Source organism: Epinephelus fuscoguttatus, linkage group LG14, assembly GCF_011397635.1.
Source record: "Epinephelus fuscoguttatus linkage group LG14, E.fuscoguttatus.final_Chr_v1".
Taxonomy (NCBI): Eukaryota; Metazoa; Chordata; class Actinopteri; order Perciformes; family Serranidae; genus Epinephelus; species Epinephelus fuscoguttatus.
Window position 1 is genome coordinate 9,633,817 of NC_064765.1, and position 20,634 is coordinate 9,654,450.

The 20,634-nt window shown below is 39.1% G+C and overlaps 1 protein-coding gene across 4 annotated transcripts in view; it reads right to left on the bottom strand.

The window, feature by feature from the left end:
- Window positions 1-18,167, bottom strand: part of map4k5 (mitogen-activated protein kinase kinase kinase kinase 5) — a 42,932-nt gene extending 24,765 nt beyond the window's left edge. For all 4 annotated transcript variants that reach the window (XM_049595612.1, XM_049595611.1, XM_049595610.1 and 1 more), the window contains exons 1-11: window positions 17,730-18,167; window positions 17,070-17,302; window positions 10,507-10,564; window positions 4,600-4,690; window positions 3,540-3,604; window positions 3,323-3,378; window positions 3,194-3,241; window positions 1,149-1,191; window positions 969-1,041; window positions 359-490; window positions 80-142 (exon numbers count right to left, since the gene is read on the bottom strand). In XM_049595612.1, coding sequence (XP_049451569.1) covers window positions 80-142; window positions 359-490; window positions 969-1,041; window positions 1,149-1,191; window positions 3,194-3,241; window positions 3,323-3,378; window positions 3,540-3,604; window positions 4,600-4,690; window positions 10,507-10,564; window positions 17,070-17,177 — 737 coding nt within the window. In that variant the 5' untranslated portion in view covers window positions 17,178-17,302; window positions 17,730-18,167. The remainder of the gene's footprint in view (window positions 1-79; window positions 143-358; window positions 491-968; window positions 1,042-1,148; window positions 1,192-3,193; window positions 3,242-3,322; window positions 3,379-3,539; window positions 3,605-4,599; window positions 4,691-10,506; window positions 10,565-17,069; window positions 17,303-17,729) is intronic.
- Between the last annotated feature and the right edge of the window lie 2,467 nt (window positions 18,168-20,634).

Genomic DNA, 20,634 nt, shown 5'->3' on the forward strand with positions numbered 1-20,634 from the left:
CTTTTATCTTCTCATACCAAAAAGTAAAGTATCACAATGTCATCCCAGAGTAGCACATGGAATTTTCTGGGGCGCTCACCATTTGTTTTTGTCTTTTAGCTTCGGAGGCTGGAAGCTGCTCTTCGACATCAAAAACAAGGCCCTTGGGAAAAACAAAAAACATGGATTAAGAGTGGTTTAGACAGACTTAGAGAGAGAAATATACTTAGTTAAGGTGACCCAAGTAAGCCTGCCACCTCTTCTAATAATATCCTAAACGTATTTTGAACTAAACAGGATTGAACATGATGAAACATTACTGTTACAGAAAAGGAGAAAGTAGCTCTGACTGATCATTTCTGACGAGAGTTAAACATACCTCATGGGGTGTAGGTCAAACATCGGAGGCTGAAGCTCGGCCAGCTCTATGGACGTGATGCCGACAGCCCAGATATCACAGAGCTGATTGTAGCCACCGTTCTTCTCTACTGCTGCTACTTCTGGAGCCATCCTGCACAAATTCAGAACAACAATTCAGTGACGACTCTCTGATAGTAAGGAAAAACTAAGGTTGGTTAGAGAGTCTTCCTTGATGTGAAAACCAATGCTGACACAAATAATGAGATACCCTGTTCATATGCGCAGGAAACTGATGTTTACTTTGTCCCCTTTGATGGTATGTTTAGAGGTCAGGGTCAGTGACAGAACAAAGGCCCTGGAGTCGACAAGGACATAATGTCTTACCCAAAAACACATCAGCTGCTGTGGGAACTTGAACATCTATCTTTTGATGGAAGCATCTATCTGATTACATGTACAACATGTCTACACAAGCTAATTTATGTTAGATAAATAAGTTTGGTGACAGAGACAGTTGACTGGAAACATATCTGACTGATAGTATTCAAAGTGACTCCAGACAAAAAAACCTTGTTCAACAAAGCCTGTCAGGGGTCCAATGATTCATTCGATGAGGGTGACACACTCACCAATAAGGTGTTCCAATGAAAGACTTCCTTTTGGCAATGGTGGCTGTTATTTTGGCTGCAACTCCAAAGTCAGCTGTAACAAGGTTTGACACGGCTTTTCAGATTATGTAATCCACATACGACTGGAAGATACAGAAGAGCTCAAGTCCTTCAGAATTAAGATGCTTAGGAGCAACTTACCTAACTTCACATCTCCGTTGTCTGTAAGAAGTATGTTGGCACCCTGTTAAAAAAGAAATCCCATCAACATTTATTTTACTTTGAGGAAATACTAGGAAATCATAGTAATGTTCTAGTATCATGAGACTGAGGTTGAAAATACTGAGCTCATGTGTTGCCCAACTGGTTCATAACACGGTGCCAATCACGTGTTGAACTTTCTCACTAACATCTGGTTTAGTTAAAGCATTAACTGCTGTTCTGTTACTGATCTGACTGCCTGTAAAGCTGCACTAGTATCACAGCTTTTTGACAGTTCTACTGAAATTGTTTCTGTTGGCTGTGACTGACAGTCTCTCTGGTGGCATCCTGCGGTGAGAGTAGAGGAAACAGGAAGTGCTCACAGCGTAGAGCTGAGTAAAGATAATAGGTCCAGCCCTGACCTTGTGTGATAACGCATGAGACTGAGGCTCCAGTCTGTGTGAATGCACCAGGCGTGATCAACTTCAGCTCAACCAAAACCGCTGAAAGTGACACCATTGGTCACATGCTCCTGAGTGAGCACTTTTCCTGTGACTTCAGTTCACACCTCTGCAATGCTGCTGCGTCAGAGAGAGGTCGGATCTCTTGACTGCTTAAGGGCCAGACAGATGCACTTTCAGTGACATTAGTTGTTTTAGAGCTGTGCAACTCTACTGCTTCTTTTGTAAATCTCACTCCTCTACTTTTTTTTTTTGCGTTTTCTGGTTTGAGATTTATTGCTAAAAGATTTTATTGGTAATCTGTGTTGGTGTGAGACAAAGGCCCAATCCCAATACACCTATTGGCCCTACTACTTACGCCTTATCCCTACGTTTTGCACATGTACATACAGGGGTAGCATGTCCCAGTTTTTGTTGGGACAGAGGTGCACAGCGAAGTTTCAGGGCTACATGGCCCTGCAAACAAAAGTTTTCAAGAGGCACACTTCAAACCAAGTGTTGATGAGAAATCATTGCCAAGATGGCAGCACAAGCTACAAAAGAAAACCAACCAATGTATGCAATATAAGGCTGCAACTAACGATTATTTTCATTGTCGATTAATCTGTCGATTATTTCTTCGATTAGTCGACTAATCATTTTATTGAAAAATGTGTTAAAATGTTGAAAAATGTCGGTCTGTCTCTCCCAAACCCCAAAATTATGTCATCTAATGTCTTGTTTCGTACTCACGCCAAAGGTTTTTAGTTCACCATCATGGGAGAGTGTGTAAAGCTGCCAATATTTGAACATAAGAAGCTGCAAGAAGAGTATTTTGAGTATTTTGAGGAGTACTTTTATAGTACTTTGCTATGAAAAATTACTGAAACCGATAAGTCAACTACTAAAAAAGCCACTGATTATTTTAATAGTCGATTAGTCATAGATTAGTCGACTAATCGTTGCAGCCCTAATGGGTTAGCTAGTATGGTGATGTCTTTGTAGCTAACTAGCTAGCCTTTTGTTATTGCTGATTTGTGCATGACAGTCCAGCACTGCCATATTTCCAAGTTGCTGCACTTGTTACGGCTCCTCTTATATCAGTGCCGAGTCGACTGGCAGGATAGCAGCATGGGTTGCTTACGTTAGCATACAGAGAAGGGCTAGTGGTCTGGTAATGAAGCAGTGCTTTTTAATTTGATGCCTTGTTTGATCGATTGATAGTGTGAAACTTAACTTGTGAACTAATCACAAGCGACCTGCCAACTGCAAGAGGCTGCCTGTAGTGTGTGCAAGAAAAACTACCACTACAGAAAACAGCATATTTGCAATGTCCGGCAACACTCCTCTTATCTGTTGACATAAATACCATATTGATGATGTATCAGGGTCTTAAAGTTCTCCGAAACACTGGTGAAGTCCTCAACCACTAACTGCTTGTAACTCTGTTCCCTGGTGGCAAGGTGGCACTCGAAAGCGAAGGGTAGGGGTGAAAATATGAAATGGGATTGGGCCAAAGTGTCTTTGTGTGGCATATAAGAATAGGCCTGACCTGGATACAATGAATGCTAGAAACAACGAAACAAAACAGAAAAGATACGATACCTTGATGTCACGGTGCATCTTGCCCTTGGTGTGCAGATATCCCAAACCCTGCAAAGGAAATTAAAATATTTAGTTATTAGTTTAACTGAAATTCCATAAACTGACTTATTCTTTTAAATATTTATTTACCTGTAAGGTCTCTCTGCAGACGTATGCTATCTGAAGCTCCGAGAGAGGTCCTGTCACTGTAACAACACAATTTCATTCCATGTTTGCAGGGTAAGCAGTGAGGCAGAGACAGGTTTTACAATGTATGCACAGTATTTCAAAACATTTCTACTTACTTACTAGTTTTATTATTAGTATTATTCGATACTTACTAGTATCGAATAATAGAGAAGCTCACCATGATATATGTCCTGCAGAGATCCTCCACCACAGTACTCCATACATATCCAAAGCTTCTCTCGACTGATGAAATGAGAGAAAATCATCAACTGCTGCTTTGCCAATTGGCTAGTTACACTTAAAGCAAGACATAATAAAGCAGTACAAGCCTTCTAAAATCTTGAATAAGTTAAGCTGTGCAATTCAGAAAATGTTCCTGACACAAATGTACCAAAGCACGTTAACAAACAAGGTTAAATGCCTATACAGAAAGGTGTAAAATAAACAAATGTTGGTGCTTCTGTAAGTAAAACTGGATATCTGATGTGAGAGGGGTGTGAAGAAAAATTATGTCAACGCTCTGACAAAAAGCTAAATATAAGACTAGTGTGTGACTGTGATCACACTGTGACAGTTGAGGCGATGGTATTGTGCACTGCCCCAGATACTCAATCACAACCGTGCTACTTTTCACACGTGTCAGCTGGACATGGAAAGGATTTTAGGTCAGGAAACAGCCCTGAACGGAAACTTGAATTTCCCCAAATAAAATTTTGGTTCCTCTAATACAATTAATCTAGTTCGATAATAATTAACGCATGGTGGGTTGCTCATTAACATTTTACAGTAACCATTCGTGCTCTATGTGGCGAGACTGTACTTCACATGCCTGCTGTGATAAGACATGCAGCTCTGTGGAATAACAGCCAAATAAAACAGATCAGACGCTCATATTCCAGTTAAACCTGCTGGAAGTCTAAAGCAGCGGTGGGCGGACTGGCCCTACTTCCTCTCAGATACCAGCCACAAAACATTGGCTCCATTAAAACACAAGAGCTGCATCCTGACACTGAAGGGCCTAGTCAGCACCAGTCAGTTGAAAGGGTTGAGTCACACTTTCACACACAGGTGTGACTAAGTAATTAAATACGTCATGTGAGTTTCAGGCAGTGGCCTGTTAAATCCCTCTGACAGTAACATATGAATTCCTCAAATGTTATACCTTGGACTGGCTGAGAGAGAGGAGAAAATACTGAGTATAAAATGACAAAGCAGGAGTATTTTAAGCTGGCTCTTACCAGAGGTAGCTCCCAAAGTAGGCCACAATATTGTGGTGCATGCATTCCTTCACCATGAAGATTTCCTGCTGTATGATGGAAAAGTCATCCCCTGGAAACAGAGGGAGAAATCACACAGACACATGGACAAAAAGTTCTTTTTTCATTTTCTGCTCGGGGAACAGTTTCATTTTAAAATGAGATGTTTTCCATTCGGAAATAAACACCTCACAAAATGATTGTGGGCATGAAATGTGGATTAATCTACAAAATCTACAGAATAAAATTTCTGTTTTTGACACTGAAACAAACCAGAAATAACCACTCAAAGCATTTCAGATGATACAAAGCTTGCGCACGCCCTAAACATTAGGTTTCAGAAAACACTTTAATCTTTTCATTTGGTTTGCCAAACTCAAAACCACAGAACAAACTCTCCCCATATTTCCCTCTGACTGCACGGTTCAATATTTCATCTCTGTGTAAATACAGCAGATTATAAAACAGCCAATAACAATAGAGGGAACACCTTGTACTTTTAAAGTTTATGTGGTATAGGCTGATATCCAGGCTGCTTTCCAGTTCAGCAAAGCACTCTAACACATCCGACCAGTAGGAAGTACGAAGACTAAAATATGTAAGCCCAGCTGCTCCCAATTGTGCAGAGACATGCTCCTGGAATACATTAACAGGGGGTTAAGAGCTACCAGACAATGCCAGCTCCAGCACTCTATCAACAGACTGTCATCGAAGTCATCTGCCCAGATTAAGATCATTTCATGGATAAAATCTCTGTGCCAGAAAAAAACTACACACTGCTTGTGGTGGAAACTGCTGTCAACAAACCAGCTTTTAATTATTTTCGCATGTGGTCAAGTGTGTCACTTCTGCTCACCAAGGCTGCATGTAAACAACATTTTCTTAATGGTCATAAAAATCAGCTGTCAAAATACTAAAGTATCTAGCAAGTTTTGGCAGTTGCCATCAGCTGTGGCCTGAGGACAAAAATAAGTCCTTGACCTGCACTTTACTACAATATATAGCGGCAGACGCTGTACCGGTGGCTTGTGGTCTGGCCAAATTAGAATGATACAGGGACATTTCAACTCTGGAAGAAAACATCTCTGGAGATACATCCTGGACCACAGAAGCATTTTTCAAGCACACAAACAAAGTTTTTACCCAGTGCAAAGAGCAGTCCTGTTTTCAGTCTGCCTGGGAGGGGTTAGGCTCTCTCACGTGAGCGTCTGAATTAAAGTCTGGTTGGAATGCCAACACGTGCTACACAAAACTACCCAGCTGATAAACAACAAACAAGTGAACTTACATTAGCTTTAATCTTACCCTCAGCTACTAATTTGGGTATTTAGTGACATCAGAAGACTTGAGATAACATAACTATTAGATGTCTAAACTACATAAGGAACAACAACTGTGTACTTGCATCCCTCGTGACTGTGGAGATGTGTTTATTACAAACATCACATTTCTTTTTTAATGAAACAGACTCAATCTAAGTGCCAGGTGGTATCACTTTGTCTCACAAACAGATCTTGTTCAATCATGAAGCAAAGATGAAGGCCTTAAAGGGAAACCTTGGTATTTTTCAGCCTGGACCCTATTTTTTCCATGTTTTTGTCTCTAAGTGAGTAATTTTTTAAATTGGTTTCGGATTCAGACAGAGTGCTGCCGTCACAGCAGCAAAATAGGGTTCAGTGTAAACCCTATGAGCAATTGTGCGCCAATCAGTTTATGCCCACTACAAGTGCTTGTTTTTGCCACTCACGCTTAGATTGTTTTTAGAAGCGTCTGACTGGGACGACCTCAGGCTCAGTGGTTCCCAACTGCAGCCACAGGGTCCAGATTTCTCCTTAGACATTAGTTCAAGGTCCACACAGTTTCGGTTTCTGCTTCACAGCTGTCTGTTAGTCACTCACTCTACAGCAGGAAACGACACTTCAAAATGAAAGCTCCGTGCTGGAATTCACTGTAATAAAGTGTAAATGTGTTCTTCACAAACTTGACACATGGGCAAGTCACTTGTGGTGCATTATAATGGACCCTCGAACCACTTTTGGACCGCGACCCACCACGTTGGAACCACTGCTCTAGCTGACCTGGTAGAGTGTGGACCCCATATAGGCAGCTTGGGTTCGATTCAAACCCATGGCTCTTTGCTGCAAGTCGTCCCCCCTCCCTCTCCCTCCTTTCCTGTCACTCAACACCTGCACTGTAATACAGGCAAAAAGCCCTGCAAATAATCTTAAAAGAAAGATCTGATAACATTACAGCAAATACCTTAAAGAGAAACTTCATAATTTTTCATACCGTTCACTGTTTTGTTATTGTGACAAAGTCTCGCTCAAAGAGCAGTCTTCTTCTGAAATCTTGTAAGAGGTGACGTGTTGCAGGAAAAACAATGACAGAGACATTACTAAGAGTTGGAGAGATGAGTGCCGGGAGGAGTTTGTTGTGTTGGAGTACAGAAAGCATAGCTTAGTGATATCTAAAAGACTTTCAGTGTCATGTGTAAATATTTAGCTGATTTCGTCAAAGTGGAAAAGTTGCTAAAATTCCAGAACAAGACTTCTCCTTGGAACTTGAATGACTTGGTCACACACACTAAAAAACAGAGACCAGATCAGTGAAAGGTATGGAAAAAGGTTCCTTTCTCTGAAGGGATCTTTTCCATAATGTTATCAGACAACTGTAATAATAATCTGAGCCTGTCAGTGGCAAAAAAAGCACTTTTAGTGGATGTAAAAGGACAGTGCTAAATTGCTCGTAGGTATTACACTGCACCCTGTTACACTGCTCAATACTAGACCAATTTTTCAAAAATTGTTTTCTCAATTAGACACAAAAACATTGGAGAATAGGGTCCAGGTTCAAAAATACTTAAGCTCCCCATAAGGCTGGAAACATCTTATTGTCAGCAAATTGCATGGGGGAAAAAAAACACAGCAATGAATTGAACCTACTAACTAGTAGCAGTAGCAAAAATACAGAATATAACTAACTACACTTTAATCAGGGGAGAAGAAGAAGTCACAAAATGTTTTTTTTTTTAACTTTTACACCACTAAGTTGCAAAAGGAAGTCACCAGTGGGAGATGTACTATGAACATGTCATGTACACTGAAAGACTGAGCGGTGCATACATCCATCTAGTTTTACATAGCAGCCTGGGATGCTGCTATTATTTTGACTTTAAAAGACTTGACTCAAGCTTTCAACTTAAATCCTCTTCATGGGAGTTCTCTTACTTGTTCTGCACCTTGCAACAGTCCTGTCTCTGCATGTTTGAGAGCTGGCCTCGGTGATTTATTCCTACAAGCTAATCTTGTCCGTGTCTTTTTTATTAATCTTGTTACAGATGCTTGACAAGTCTGTAACAGGAATAAAGTACGTATGCACAGGAATGTCAACTGAGGCTATGAAGTGCTGATCATTTAGTCTGAACCTCTCTTCTATCTGTAAAATTTAAGTTCTGCTTATTACTTTTATGTGCCATAACAAGGGTGTACTAATGCCAGAAAAAGGTCACATTTTTGGCAACATTTTAATTAGTTCACAACTACATATTATTGCATTCATAATTACAGTCTTTAATTAGTGTCACTTCACACGAGGGAGAACAGTTGATCACAAACATTTTCAGCATTTGTTGACAGAGAGAAAACGGCGCAAGGAGCCACAAAAATGTCAGCAAGTGTAATTTCAGTGACATGACTTTGAGCTTGGTCCCCCTACAAAAAAAGAAGACAATCTTCTCTTCTTGGTGAGTTGAGGCCTAAGAGTGAAGCCACTTCCTCTCAGACTGAGCGCTTCCCTCTGCTCTCTGAATATACACACCCTCACTCATCGCTCCAAGTTTCAGTTCAGTGTGTTCATTGTTAAGTTTCACACCAATATGATTTGATGGATGGACTTTTTAAACGATAACTGCTTCTGTTCTGACATAACAGCCTTCAGAAAAACAAATTTAACTGCGTGCAGAGATGAGACATTGTTCCACACCCAAACGACATGCAGCTGAATTTCTAATGGAAACTGCCAGACAGTTGGTGCCAACTTCTCAGGGACAGCAACGACACGACACACAAAAAAGTCTTGTCATAAGAGGAAAAGACTCTCCGGGAGGAAAGGAGGGAAAGAAAAAACTCTCTCTCCATTCTCCATCCTCCCCCCTTAATGCTCTGGGAGTAAAAACCAGCACTAATTTGGTCTTAAATAGTTGTTTACCATCCAACTTATCAGATTAACCTGTTCTGCACCCTACAGCCCCTGCAGCCAGAGGGCTTCACCACTCCTGTTTCCTTTCTCTGTCTGCCCCTGACTTCACTGCAACGTCACTCCTCCTGGTCAAACCTGTTTGATTCTGTGGTCCGCCCAAAGCTGTTTACCTGAAGCACAGAGAGGAGTGACTCTTGCAGAAAGGAGGGGGGTAAAGGAAAGAGACTCCTGCTTTAACAGGATGACCTAAGTTGGGTTGATTCTTGTTTCATGCAAAAGAAAAAGAAAGAAGCAAATATGGACAGAGCAGATACAGTATGAATGGTGTTTAAACATGCTTATGGGATTACCTGCCCAGGGCCATGCACCTGACACACAGTAGAAAAACAGAGGACAATTTCTGACTAGAAATTCCTCTGTGTTGAACTGTACTACCACAGTACTACACTGTTTTAAACTATTTTTACTCAACTTAAACATTGGAATGGAAAAAGCCAAAAATACTCATGCAACTTCTCAAGTGTGAGGATGTGCTGCCTTTCTTTAATCATTCTACATTTAAATATATTTGCATTTTGGACCATTGCTTTGACAAAAGAAACATTTTAAGACATAGCCTTGGGCTCTTTATTTTCTGACATTTCAAAGACAAAATAACTGATTGATTAAACAAGAAAATAATCAGACTAATTAGGAATGAAAATTGTAAATTGCAGCCCTGTTATTTTTAGTTATTTCTATTCTTTATAGAATTTACAGGATTTATTTCCAGTCTCAAAAGTCAGAAGTCATGACAGTAAGTCCTTTCCTTCTTCTGCCTACTCTTCCAAGTCACAGCTAAACCTCCTGATCCTCTGCTTCTCACACACACACACACACTGATCCTACCTCCTCCTGTCCTCAAACAGAATATGTGTATGCCATGAATAAAAGCTCAAGACCTCTATAGATTTCTTAATAAGCTAAAAATAAATTCAGAGCGATTGTTTGGAAATTACAGCTCAAATAAAGGCCGAGACAACACCTGAGAAAAACAACACGTGTAAACGTCGGATGAAAATACACCCAAATCCTCTCATTTGCGGCCAAACACAAACAGTGACATGGTGAATGAAAAGAGAAAACAAACAGGAGTGAATCTCTTCCTTCACTGACTGGTAATCATCTGAGCTCAGTCTGGTTGCTGGCTGCACAAAGCTGTCTTCGTAATCCCACTAATCTGGATCGCACTAACTCTGTCACTAGGTCATCACCAGCACAGACACCAAAGCTGAGCACTGTCACACGTCCTCTCCTTTTTTATAGGAAAGACTGACTATCACATCACTTATAAAAGAGTTTAGACTAAATGTTCTTTCACAGAAGTCATTTACTTTTTCCAGATATCTAAAACAGCATTAAAGTTTAGGGGTGTTGCTATCTATTTACTACAGGCAACTGTTTCATAAAAAATACTGAAATATGTAAAACAACACTGGGTCTAGTAGCACACATATTTTGAGTATTGGCACTGCACATTAATATTTTCATTTTCAGTCTTTTTAGTATTCATTGTGCATTCCATTCAAAACCCCTGACAATACCAGACTTATTTTCCAGACTTCTCCACATTTTTCAGCTCTGATATAAAATTACTTTTCTCATCACTCGCTGTGACAAGACAAACTGACATAATGAAGAGGACATTCTTACCTGGTTCCAACTTTATGATCTTCACAGCAGCAAGCTCTCCAGTTTGTATGTTTCGAGCCTGAAAGACACGACAGCACGATGGTCACTAGACTGCAAATATCACAATACAGTTGCCATTATTGATTTAATCAGAACTTGTTTTCCAAATGTTCATGTCAAAGCAAGAAGTCTGATTCGTTGACCTGCAGAAAAACAATTCGTAACTGTTTTGATAATTTATTTAAGCGAGTTTTCCATTAAAAAAAAAGCCAAATAACAACATTCCTGAGCTCCAGCTACTCAAACGTGAGGGCATGTCATTTATTGTTTGGCGTATTTGATAGTAAATTAAATATTTTTAGGTCCTGGAGAGTTGGTTGGACAAAACAAGACATTTGATGACATCACTGTAGGCTTGAGGGAATCACAGTAGGACAATTTTCACAATTTTCTGACAGCAGGGATGCATATTAGATTATCTGACGACATCTGATAAGCCGATATTATCCAACTCATTCTGGCAGACTGTCAACACTGATAAATGCACTTAATTTTTTCCACCTAACTGCAGACAACATCAAGTCTCTCCAGCAGTAAAATTAACTTATTATTACTCCTACTCTTATCTTGATGGCCCACTGGCAGATGTATATCAAAATATAAGGTATTTCAAAATGTATACATTCACTGGGCAAAATTAAAAACGTACTTTGACTTAGGTTACATGTAAAATACGCCATATTTATTTGTATGCAACATTTCTAAACAAAACAATCGCCACAACCAGGACTAAATCTTAACTATTACAACTAATTAAACTTGCATAATTAAAGCGTCATCTTATCAATGGAAATGTTCACTTCTTGCCGATGCCAATACTTCCTTTTAAAGCCTTTATCTGCCAATAATAATGGCATGCTGATATCGTGTATCACTAACCAGAAGGTTTGGGACTGTCGGTCAGACAATTCAAGCAATTTGCTGATGAACTCTTAAAACTTGTGATTGTTTTCCACTATTATTTTTAAACCTAAACGATTAATTTAAAAGACAAACAACAGATAAAAACTGATCAAAATAATTGTTACTTGCCATCCTGAACATTACATAACAGGATACTCCATTCTGGTCAGTTACAGCTTTGACCTACATAAGCGTCTAACCAGCAAATGTCATTTGGATGATCCCCTTGACTCTGTGACAAGTGGAGTGAAAACAGTCGACTGCAGGATACAAATGGCAGCCCTCCATCTGACAAATTCAACATCATTATACTCTTAAGTAATGCCAAACTCTAAACTTACTAAAACCAAACCTAAAGTCAGTGTAAACCTTTAAATATCCCTGCTGTAGACGATTTAAGATTTAGTCAGTCTCACAGTAGCATACTTTCTTTCACTTGTGATATTACTTTTTGTTCTTCTTTATATTTGTACAGTAACATCTTCATATTTTGGTACTTTGTTAAGCCAATGGCAAGTTCTCAATGGCTTTATATTTAAAATACATCCATCTATCCTTGGTATGTGAAATTTCCATCTTAAAGTAGGCTGCACTGACTTCAAATCCAGGTCAAGACGGGATGCTCCCTAATCCGTGGGAGTGAAGTGATGGGACGAGCAGCTAAATCAACCGTAAACCATAAAACCCTTCAGCACAGCCACCTTTCAACACAGGGAATGTGCTGCTGATTCACACAGATAAACAGAATACCACACACAGCTTATATGTGTTCTGCAGCTGACACCACAAGTGCATACACATAAACAAATAACAGGGAAACTATTGTGCAAAAAAAATGTTCCTGTCATGTGTTATGACACATTTGTTCAGTAGAAGTCAGTGACTCTTCTGCTTTAACACAATTCAAGTAATGAGCAAATACTTGCTTACAACCTGCATCTATCTTTACATTTCCTGGAGCAGCTTAAGTCAACCTGAGAACTAAACCAAGAAAAGGGAAGTTCTGGACTGACTGTTCAAATGTGTGATGCAGCAGACGCCACGAGCTTTAACAACTTCGCACAACCTTTGACTGGAGGAAGGAGCAGTCTGGCATGTAGCAGACCTCTAAAGAGACCAGAACTGACAGAAGATCAATCATCATGTCAAACCAAACAGGTGTGCCTGGTGTCTACATAGACCTAAGGCTCAGCGTACTGTAGTGAGAATGTAGACGCTGAACAGTGACTATGTTTGAATGCACACTGGTATTTCACATGCATGTTCTGTTTGGATCTTTTCAGTTAGACCTGTTTCTGAATGAAGCATTTTCCAGTTGAGACATGTGGGATATAAGAGTATTATTCTACTGCGTCTTGCCTGTTTACGGTCAGCTTTATGCGCTGTCATGAATGTGTTGTACACAAACTAACTAGGCAACAGTTTGAATGGCTGGGGCAAATATTTTAATGCGATAAAGAAGTTGTTGCTGCACATTAACCAGAGTAGGCACTGTCGCATGTAAACAGGAATTCTAGTGGAATATTAATCTTCATTAGCTGTGTAAACAGGCGGCTGTGGCTCAGAGGTAGAGCAGGTCGTCCACTAATCAGAAGATCAGCGGTTTGATCCCTGGCTCCTCCAGTCCACATGTCAAAGTATCCTTGAGCAAGATACCAAACCCCAGTTTACTCCCGGTGGCTGTTCCATTGGAGCGTGAGTGTGTTAAAAGAGTAGCAGGTGGCACGTTGTTCGGTAGCCACCAGTGAATGAATGTGTGTGTGAATGGCTGAATATGACTCATAAGCCCATTTTTGACACTGACAGATTTTCCACAAATGTTGGGCCGTTTAGACGCACAGAGCCGGATTGGCGAGTTGATCTGAGGTGCCCAATTTTCCGCCTCGTAGGGTAGTCATATTGGAGTAACCCTTTTAGTTTAAATTGACCGAGGCGGCCTTCCGCAACGGGAGGGGCTGATGAAAACTTGTGGGAGGAGCTATTGATGACGCCGCACGTGTGAGTCACTGACGGTGGATAAACAGGAAACAGCTAATAGCAGGAATTAGTGAGCAGCTAATAGCAAGAGTGAAACACAAACCTGACAGACACTGTAAAGATGAGCAACTGAGGAAACAAAGAATTGCGCGCCCTCCTTGTCCTCGCAAATGAAAAGGCCATTAACCGGGGACGGTGAAGAACGGGCCGACTTACGGGAGAATCACCGAAGGACTGACCAGCTGCGGCTTCCCTCCATGTCACTGTTTATGTCACATGCTGAGCTACACATTTTGTTACTTGCTCACGCCCCCCCATTGCCCCGAAAAAGGCACATTCTGTATAAACAAAAGTAGGTAGGCGGCATTTTGCTGCACTCCCCGATTTTGTTTTTATACTGCCAATGCTGAAAGAAGACTGATTGGGCTTTCCTGCAAATTTGCACAATTCCTGTTTAAAAAGGGCTATAATATAAAAAAAACAACGCTTTGAATGGTCAGAAGACTAGAAAGGCGTTACACAAATGCAGGTCCATTTACCAAGGCCATGTAAACAGCTCATTTTCAGAGTAAGGACAAAAAAACAAAATACTTGAATGTGCATGTGAATGTAGTCATTGTTCCTTACATCCAAATTCAAACAGCTTAAAGTTCTTGCACACCACAAAAGGCTTATTGAGGTTTCAAAAAATTCTTTAAACTACCAAAACACTGCTAATGTAGTCAAGACAAGTGACTGACAATGTGTAGGACTTTAAGGTTCCTTCTTTGTCATCCACATTTGACACGAATGCTGACAGAGGCAGAGCTACTCAAGTATCGATACTCCAATCCCCTACATTACTGACCATTTGTGTGCCGATCCTTACAGAAAAATATATAAAAAGTACTGATTCTAGAGAAAATTCCAGCATATAAAAGGATACTGTGGCAACACACTACACTGAGAACCAATGCTATGACATTATAATGATGATAAATGAATCATTATCACCAACAATATCTGATTCTCAAATTAATATAATCAGATGTAATGAATCATCTGCGGCATGGAATTCTGTGCCCAATAAAAGTCACAGCAGGCCGAAGGAGGACTTTTTTCCCCAAAGGTGTTTCTGCTGTCAGTGCGGCCCAGAACACACCCATAGTGAAACGCATGTTTAGACAGGGGCCTGATCATATTTCAGCCCGCTGCAGCCCTTGGCCTGCGAGCTGTGGGAGAATACCAGGCGCAGCATTCCACCGGTGGCCTGTCTGGGGGTGGGGGCTGGCCAGAGAGGCTTTGTATGGAGAGGGACCATGACAGGCTGTCTGAGCTATCACACTCTGGATCAGATGGGTCGTCTGTTTATCTGTGGCAGATGGATAAACACGAGAAATTCTCCTGCAAAACACACCTCCCTACAGCCAGCTGATAGTGGGGAAAAATGTGGATAAATTATCTTGTTTAGCTAGACGGTTTCTGTGTAGACTTCATTCATTTTTCTCATATCTCATTAATCATTCCTGCAGTAACTCTCCTCCAAAACTGTATCCATTTGATACCAATACTGCCATAAAGCAACATTTTCTTTAGATTTTATGCAGTCATTTGTAACTCTCTTGTAATAATTTGTTAATTTGAGATTTTTTCTGCATACTTTGAAAGGTTTTGACTCTGGGACAGTCCTGTTTTGGCAGTCGAGTCTGCCTGTGGACTCTGAAATGATTGCAAATGTGTACATGGTGCTGTCTGTGAGTGAAAGACTGCACTCTTGCACAATTTCATCAGTGTAAACTAAAAATATTTGGATGAAAGTAGAAGGGCTTTTAAAGGCAGCAAATAAATTTAGCGCATGAATGGTTCCTTCTTTCTCCACCTTAATCATAACAGTATCTATAATCATGGCAGAAATACTGCTCCATCATGCATCATGCCATCATCTAAGATTCTTTACAATTATTTAGGTAAAATATCAGTAATTCTATTCAATCACTGATAGGTCAATATCAGTTTTGGGGAATGACTCACCCTGTTTTCATACATGCTACTCACAATGGGTAACATGGTCTCCACAGAAGAAGAAAAAGTGATGTGAATAAAATGGACAAGCAGGTACAAGCATCCACGGTTTGCCTCACTTAGCACAGTCAAAAACAAGTTCGGGAAATTGTTTCAGTTCACCATGATGCAGCTTGCATAAGTAAGAAAACAATAATAGGGCTGCAACTACTATTTGTATTATAGATTATTCTGCAGACTTTATACTTAGTTTAAGTTGAATGATCTACAGTTAAACAGATATTTCACTTACTATCATGGAAGAAAACAGGAAGTAGTTAATCCTCATGTTTGAGAAGGTGGAACCAGCAAATATTTGTCATTTCACTGAATCAATTTATCCATCATGGCATATTCTTTTTTTTGTTTAATCTACTTCTAGTCAATAGATCTAATAACATAATAACATAATATACAGAGCAACGCAAGAAGGGCATTCACCTCTAGATCATATTACACAACAAAATAAAATAATTCAAAAAGAGCACTTCTTTAGAAGAAACTTTTGTAATTATCGAGCATTCTTTGGTGTTTTAATTATATGTTAAATGATGATACTAATCTGTAAGATCATGATGAATTCAGTTAGAGCTGGTCTATTTTCTTTGTGTTTTGTAAACTATGTTAATTGCTGTTTTTTAATTTACAGCAGCTGCACATTATGATGCATTATGATAGCATATTATGCTGTATAATGTGAATTAGGGTTGCAGCGCTTTACCAGCTTTCAAGTATACCATCATATAAAAGTTGCCAGTTACCATACCATGTGCATTTGCTTATCTAGCTCACCTTTATTTTAGTTTTTTTTTTTTAAAAAAGACACTTTTTACACAAACTTCCATTAACAAAATGGTTTCAAGTTTCAACCATTATAACCGTTCCATTTTTATTTCTTTAAGAGTCATTCTGACCTGTGATAATATAACTTCAATAATACTTTGATACCATGAAATCGTGATATTATCTGAGACGATTATCGTGCCATGAAATCTCATACCATTGAAACCCTAGCGTGATTGTGTATTTTTTGTGCTGTCACCATGTAACTGGGCACAACCCATAGAGAGTAACTGCTGCAATGCAAAAGCTAATGGGGATCTTAATGAAGAAACAAACTTATCAATTAGAAAGCACACGCTGTCAGTCCTCCTGACTTGGTGCAGGTGATGGCAGGAAACATCAGATTGATAGTAAAGAAGTAGATGCACTGCACACAAGAGAGCTGACTTGCTTCTTTTAATTTGATCTTCATTTGGCACGTTTAAAATGAAGATTAAATTAAAAGAAGAAGTAATTCAGCCCTCCTGCGTGCTGTGCATCTACTTAATTACTACTACAACTACTGTATGGTGAGTTACAGTACGATTGCCACCCTGAACTGCAGTTATTCCTAATAAGTGTATTTTAGTGGCTGATGAAGACTATCACAAGGGATGCAGAGCTTGGCCCTGATTCAACAGCTCCTGTCAAATGTGTTGGCCACATGTTAGCATTTCATACAAAACAAACAACACTCTGCCTTCAATTAAGTCGACTAGTCATGTGATGGTGGACCAAGCTATCTGCAGCGCTAATGACAGGCTGTGGGAATTTCACTGTACCTTGTACACGTCCCCATATGTGCCACTTCCCACCCTCTGAATGAGCTCGAAGTCATGCTGAGGGTTCCTCCTCTGGATCTCACCGCTCGGCCGGGGAAAGATATCCATGGTGGCTCGAACCAAACGATCCTTTACATTTAGTTGATCCAATCTGGCGGCGGTGGCTCGATGAAGCTGAGGTCCTGATGAGTTAATCACTGTTGCTCAAACTGTCCTTCTCCGTGCTCCATGTCCTGATACAGAGACATGAGAGAAGTTTTAGAGGAAAGGTGTAAAGAAAGGAGTATGAAAAGGGTTGTAATGGCAGCACAAAGTTGACAAGCATCTAATTTATGTGCGTCAATAGCAGCAGAAAAGATATTTTAGTCACATACCGTGACATTTGTCAAACAGCCTAACCTAGGTATTTAATTCCTCTCACGCTACCACTCAAATTAAAGTTACTTAAACCCCCTCCTGACCACTAAAACAATATTAGCATATGTGTAACGTTAGCATGGACACTGTGGTCACCCCAGCAAATAGCCAGAGCCAGGTCTAACATGACTACTGGATGGGGTGAGTTAGGGGGGGCTTAGCATCCAAGTCAGCTAACAGCTAAAGCTAGCTAGCAAACGTTAAGTTAGCTTCGCCGCTGCTTCCAACTTCGGCCGTGCCTACCTTTAACAATGCAAACACCGTGGACGAGTACGCCTTGCATTTTAAATCTGTCACAGTCCTTTAGCGGCACTATGGCGTCGAATAACAGCACCAAAAGAGGAGGAAAGGGTCCCCCTTTGTTATCGAGGAAACAGTAATAAACTTGAGTTGGCTGTTGCTGTTCACTCCGTCTCCTTTGGTCCAACGGCAGCGCAGACGTTACAGTCGAGTTCGGTCCTCGCAGGCGTCAAGTTTGGCCGTTGACATGTCATTTCCCCCCGCTGACAGTTTAAGAGAAGGCTCACACTCGTATATGAAAGATTAACGATAAAACACGTCAATAAAGTCAAGTGATAGTCTTCAATTTATTCTCCCAAAAAATTCAGCCGAAAAAAGCAACAGTGTGTTGGTGCTAATCTCTGTGGAGTCGCAGTTACAGGATCCTGGTGCTGCGTTCAGGAGCTCCTCGTAAAATCGATCTGCTCAACAGAAAAATCAATACAATGTTTAAAAAAAAACAACAAACAAACTAAGAAACAAAAGACAAACAAAAAAACAAACAAAACAACAACAAAATTGGAAAAAAAAAATCAGATTCAATTTTTTTAATCATTTTTTATTATATCAATACAAAGGTAGTTTACTTTATTATCCCCACAGGAAAATTAAGTCATCACAGCAGCCCCATACATTAAAATACAGCAACAATGATTAAAATGCAACAGCAACAGATTAAAAACTATTTACTATTATTATATTGCCCCTTATATAACATCTAATACCTCATACTATACTTTACTGTGCTATATCATAGTATACTTTTTTGGTTTTACCACATCATATACTACATTACATTTCTATTTGCTATATCAATACAGACAACACCAAGTATCATGACTTTTCCACTATATATATCATTCTTGTGTACACTTTTTTAATAGAATACAGCTGCTATTAATCATACAGTGTCACTTTACCTTGTAACACTGTCTTTAATTGCTCTTAAATAATTCGGTTTTTTTTTTTACTTCTACTCTTATACTGCTTGTATACACCTCTTATTTATTTATTTATTTTATTTTTTATTTCTTACTTCTCTATTTATCTGTATTTATGTCTGTCTTGGTGCTGCTGCAACGCCTGACTCTTCTCTCTAATTTATTTATTTATGAAACCTTTATTTAACCAGAAAAACCTCTTGAGATTAAAATCTCTTTTTCAAGAGTGTCCTGGTCGAGACAGGCAGCAACATGAGTTACAGACAGACAACATAGAAGAAAAATACAGAATAAAAATGTAAAGCTCTAAAGCAAGCATATATAAAACACAAAATAAGATTACTACAAAGAAAAGCCACAAAGTATGGTAATATATACTAATAACGAACAATAAAAATGCAAAAATGGCATCTTTACGTGATTACAAAGACCAGCTAAGACACACCGTGACTTTGGCATACAGAAGACTGTGTACAAAAATCCTGCAGCAATGCTTTGAAAGGCCCAGAGGAACCAAAGAGTGCAATAAAAACGTCTTATCTTATCTTATGTTATCTTAATTGCTTTGTAGTTTGGCTGCAGCACAACAAAGATTTACTTTATTGCAAGTTATTTTGCAGTAACTTGTTTTGCACCGGCTACTGTGATTGATAGCATTTTGTGTTTCAGCCCATACATTTCAAGAGTATTGGGGAAAGTTCTGACATCCCCAGTGACTAAGCAGGCTTGCATTTACTCAAGTTCTGTAACTAAATGCAAGTCTCAAGTACTTGTACTTTACTTAGATATCTTAATGTTCTACAACATAGTACTTTGAATTCACCACATTTAACAGCAAAATACTGTATTCTTTACTCAGCTGTAGTGACTAGTTAATTTGCACCTTGAGATCTTAAATATAGTGCATTGTCATACAGTAAAAAGTACATAAAACAGCTACAGTCAGCTCCACTGTGGCTTGCTACAACATTAAAATGCTGCTCACATGTTATAGTGATCCTGTTGTGTACTATAACTTCATCACAGACTGTTTTTGCCTGCATGAAGGTACTTCTTCTGTATGTTTACATATGTAAATATTGACTGCAGGGCTTTCACTTCTAACTTATTTGTGGTATTTTACTTTTACTGATTGGTTGAGAAAGTAATGGGGAATTTAACTGATGTAAAATAACTGTAAAATCAGATTTAGATGTATTTATTTATAAGGACAACACACATTAATCAACATTTCTGTAAATGTGCCAGTGTGAGCCAGCTGCAGTCCTTTGGCAAGATGTTTTGAAACCAATAAAGGGATAAAAAAAAAAAATCACAGGACAATTCACAAAACAAAGACAACATAAAGACAGCAAGAGAGAACAGAAGCCATGCAAAGCAACAAGCAACAGTAGAGCATCATCAAAAAATAGTCTTGCAATCAAAATGTTACGTAAATAATAGTTCAAAAGTATGAACAGCTAAATGAACTTTTAGAAGTGAATATGCAGAAGCTCTACACTATATTAATGATTAATTTGCACATTGATGATTGATCTATTAAATTAAAATGCCCTCACATATATTTGCTTGTGATAAAATAACACTCTATAACACTTTATCTGCATACTGAGCTCTTTAACCTGTGATACTTTAAAGTGCATTTTGCTTAGTTTAGTTTATTTAAGAAGGGACAGTGCTTAATTACTTTATTTATTTATTACATCTTGTAGCCATCTTAGGCCTTCATCTTCTGCAACTGCCTGTTCTTTTGAAGGTTTTGTGCATATCTTGTTATGTATATATATATATATATATATATATATATATATATATATATATATATATGCATATGTGTACATGTGCATATGTATATCCCTTTTTCTGTTTCTTTCATAATGCTGTATAGCAGTTTATATGTTGTTTAAAAACCAATAAAAATATTATTA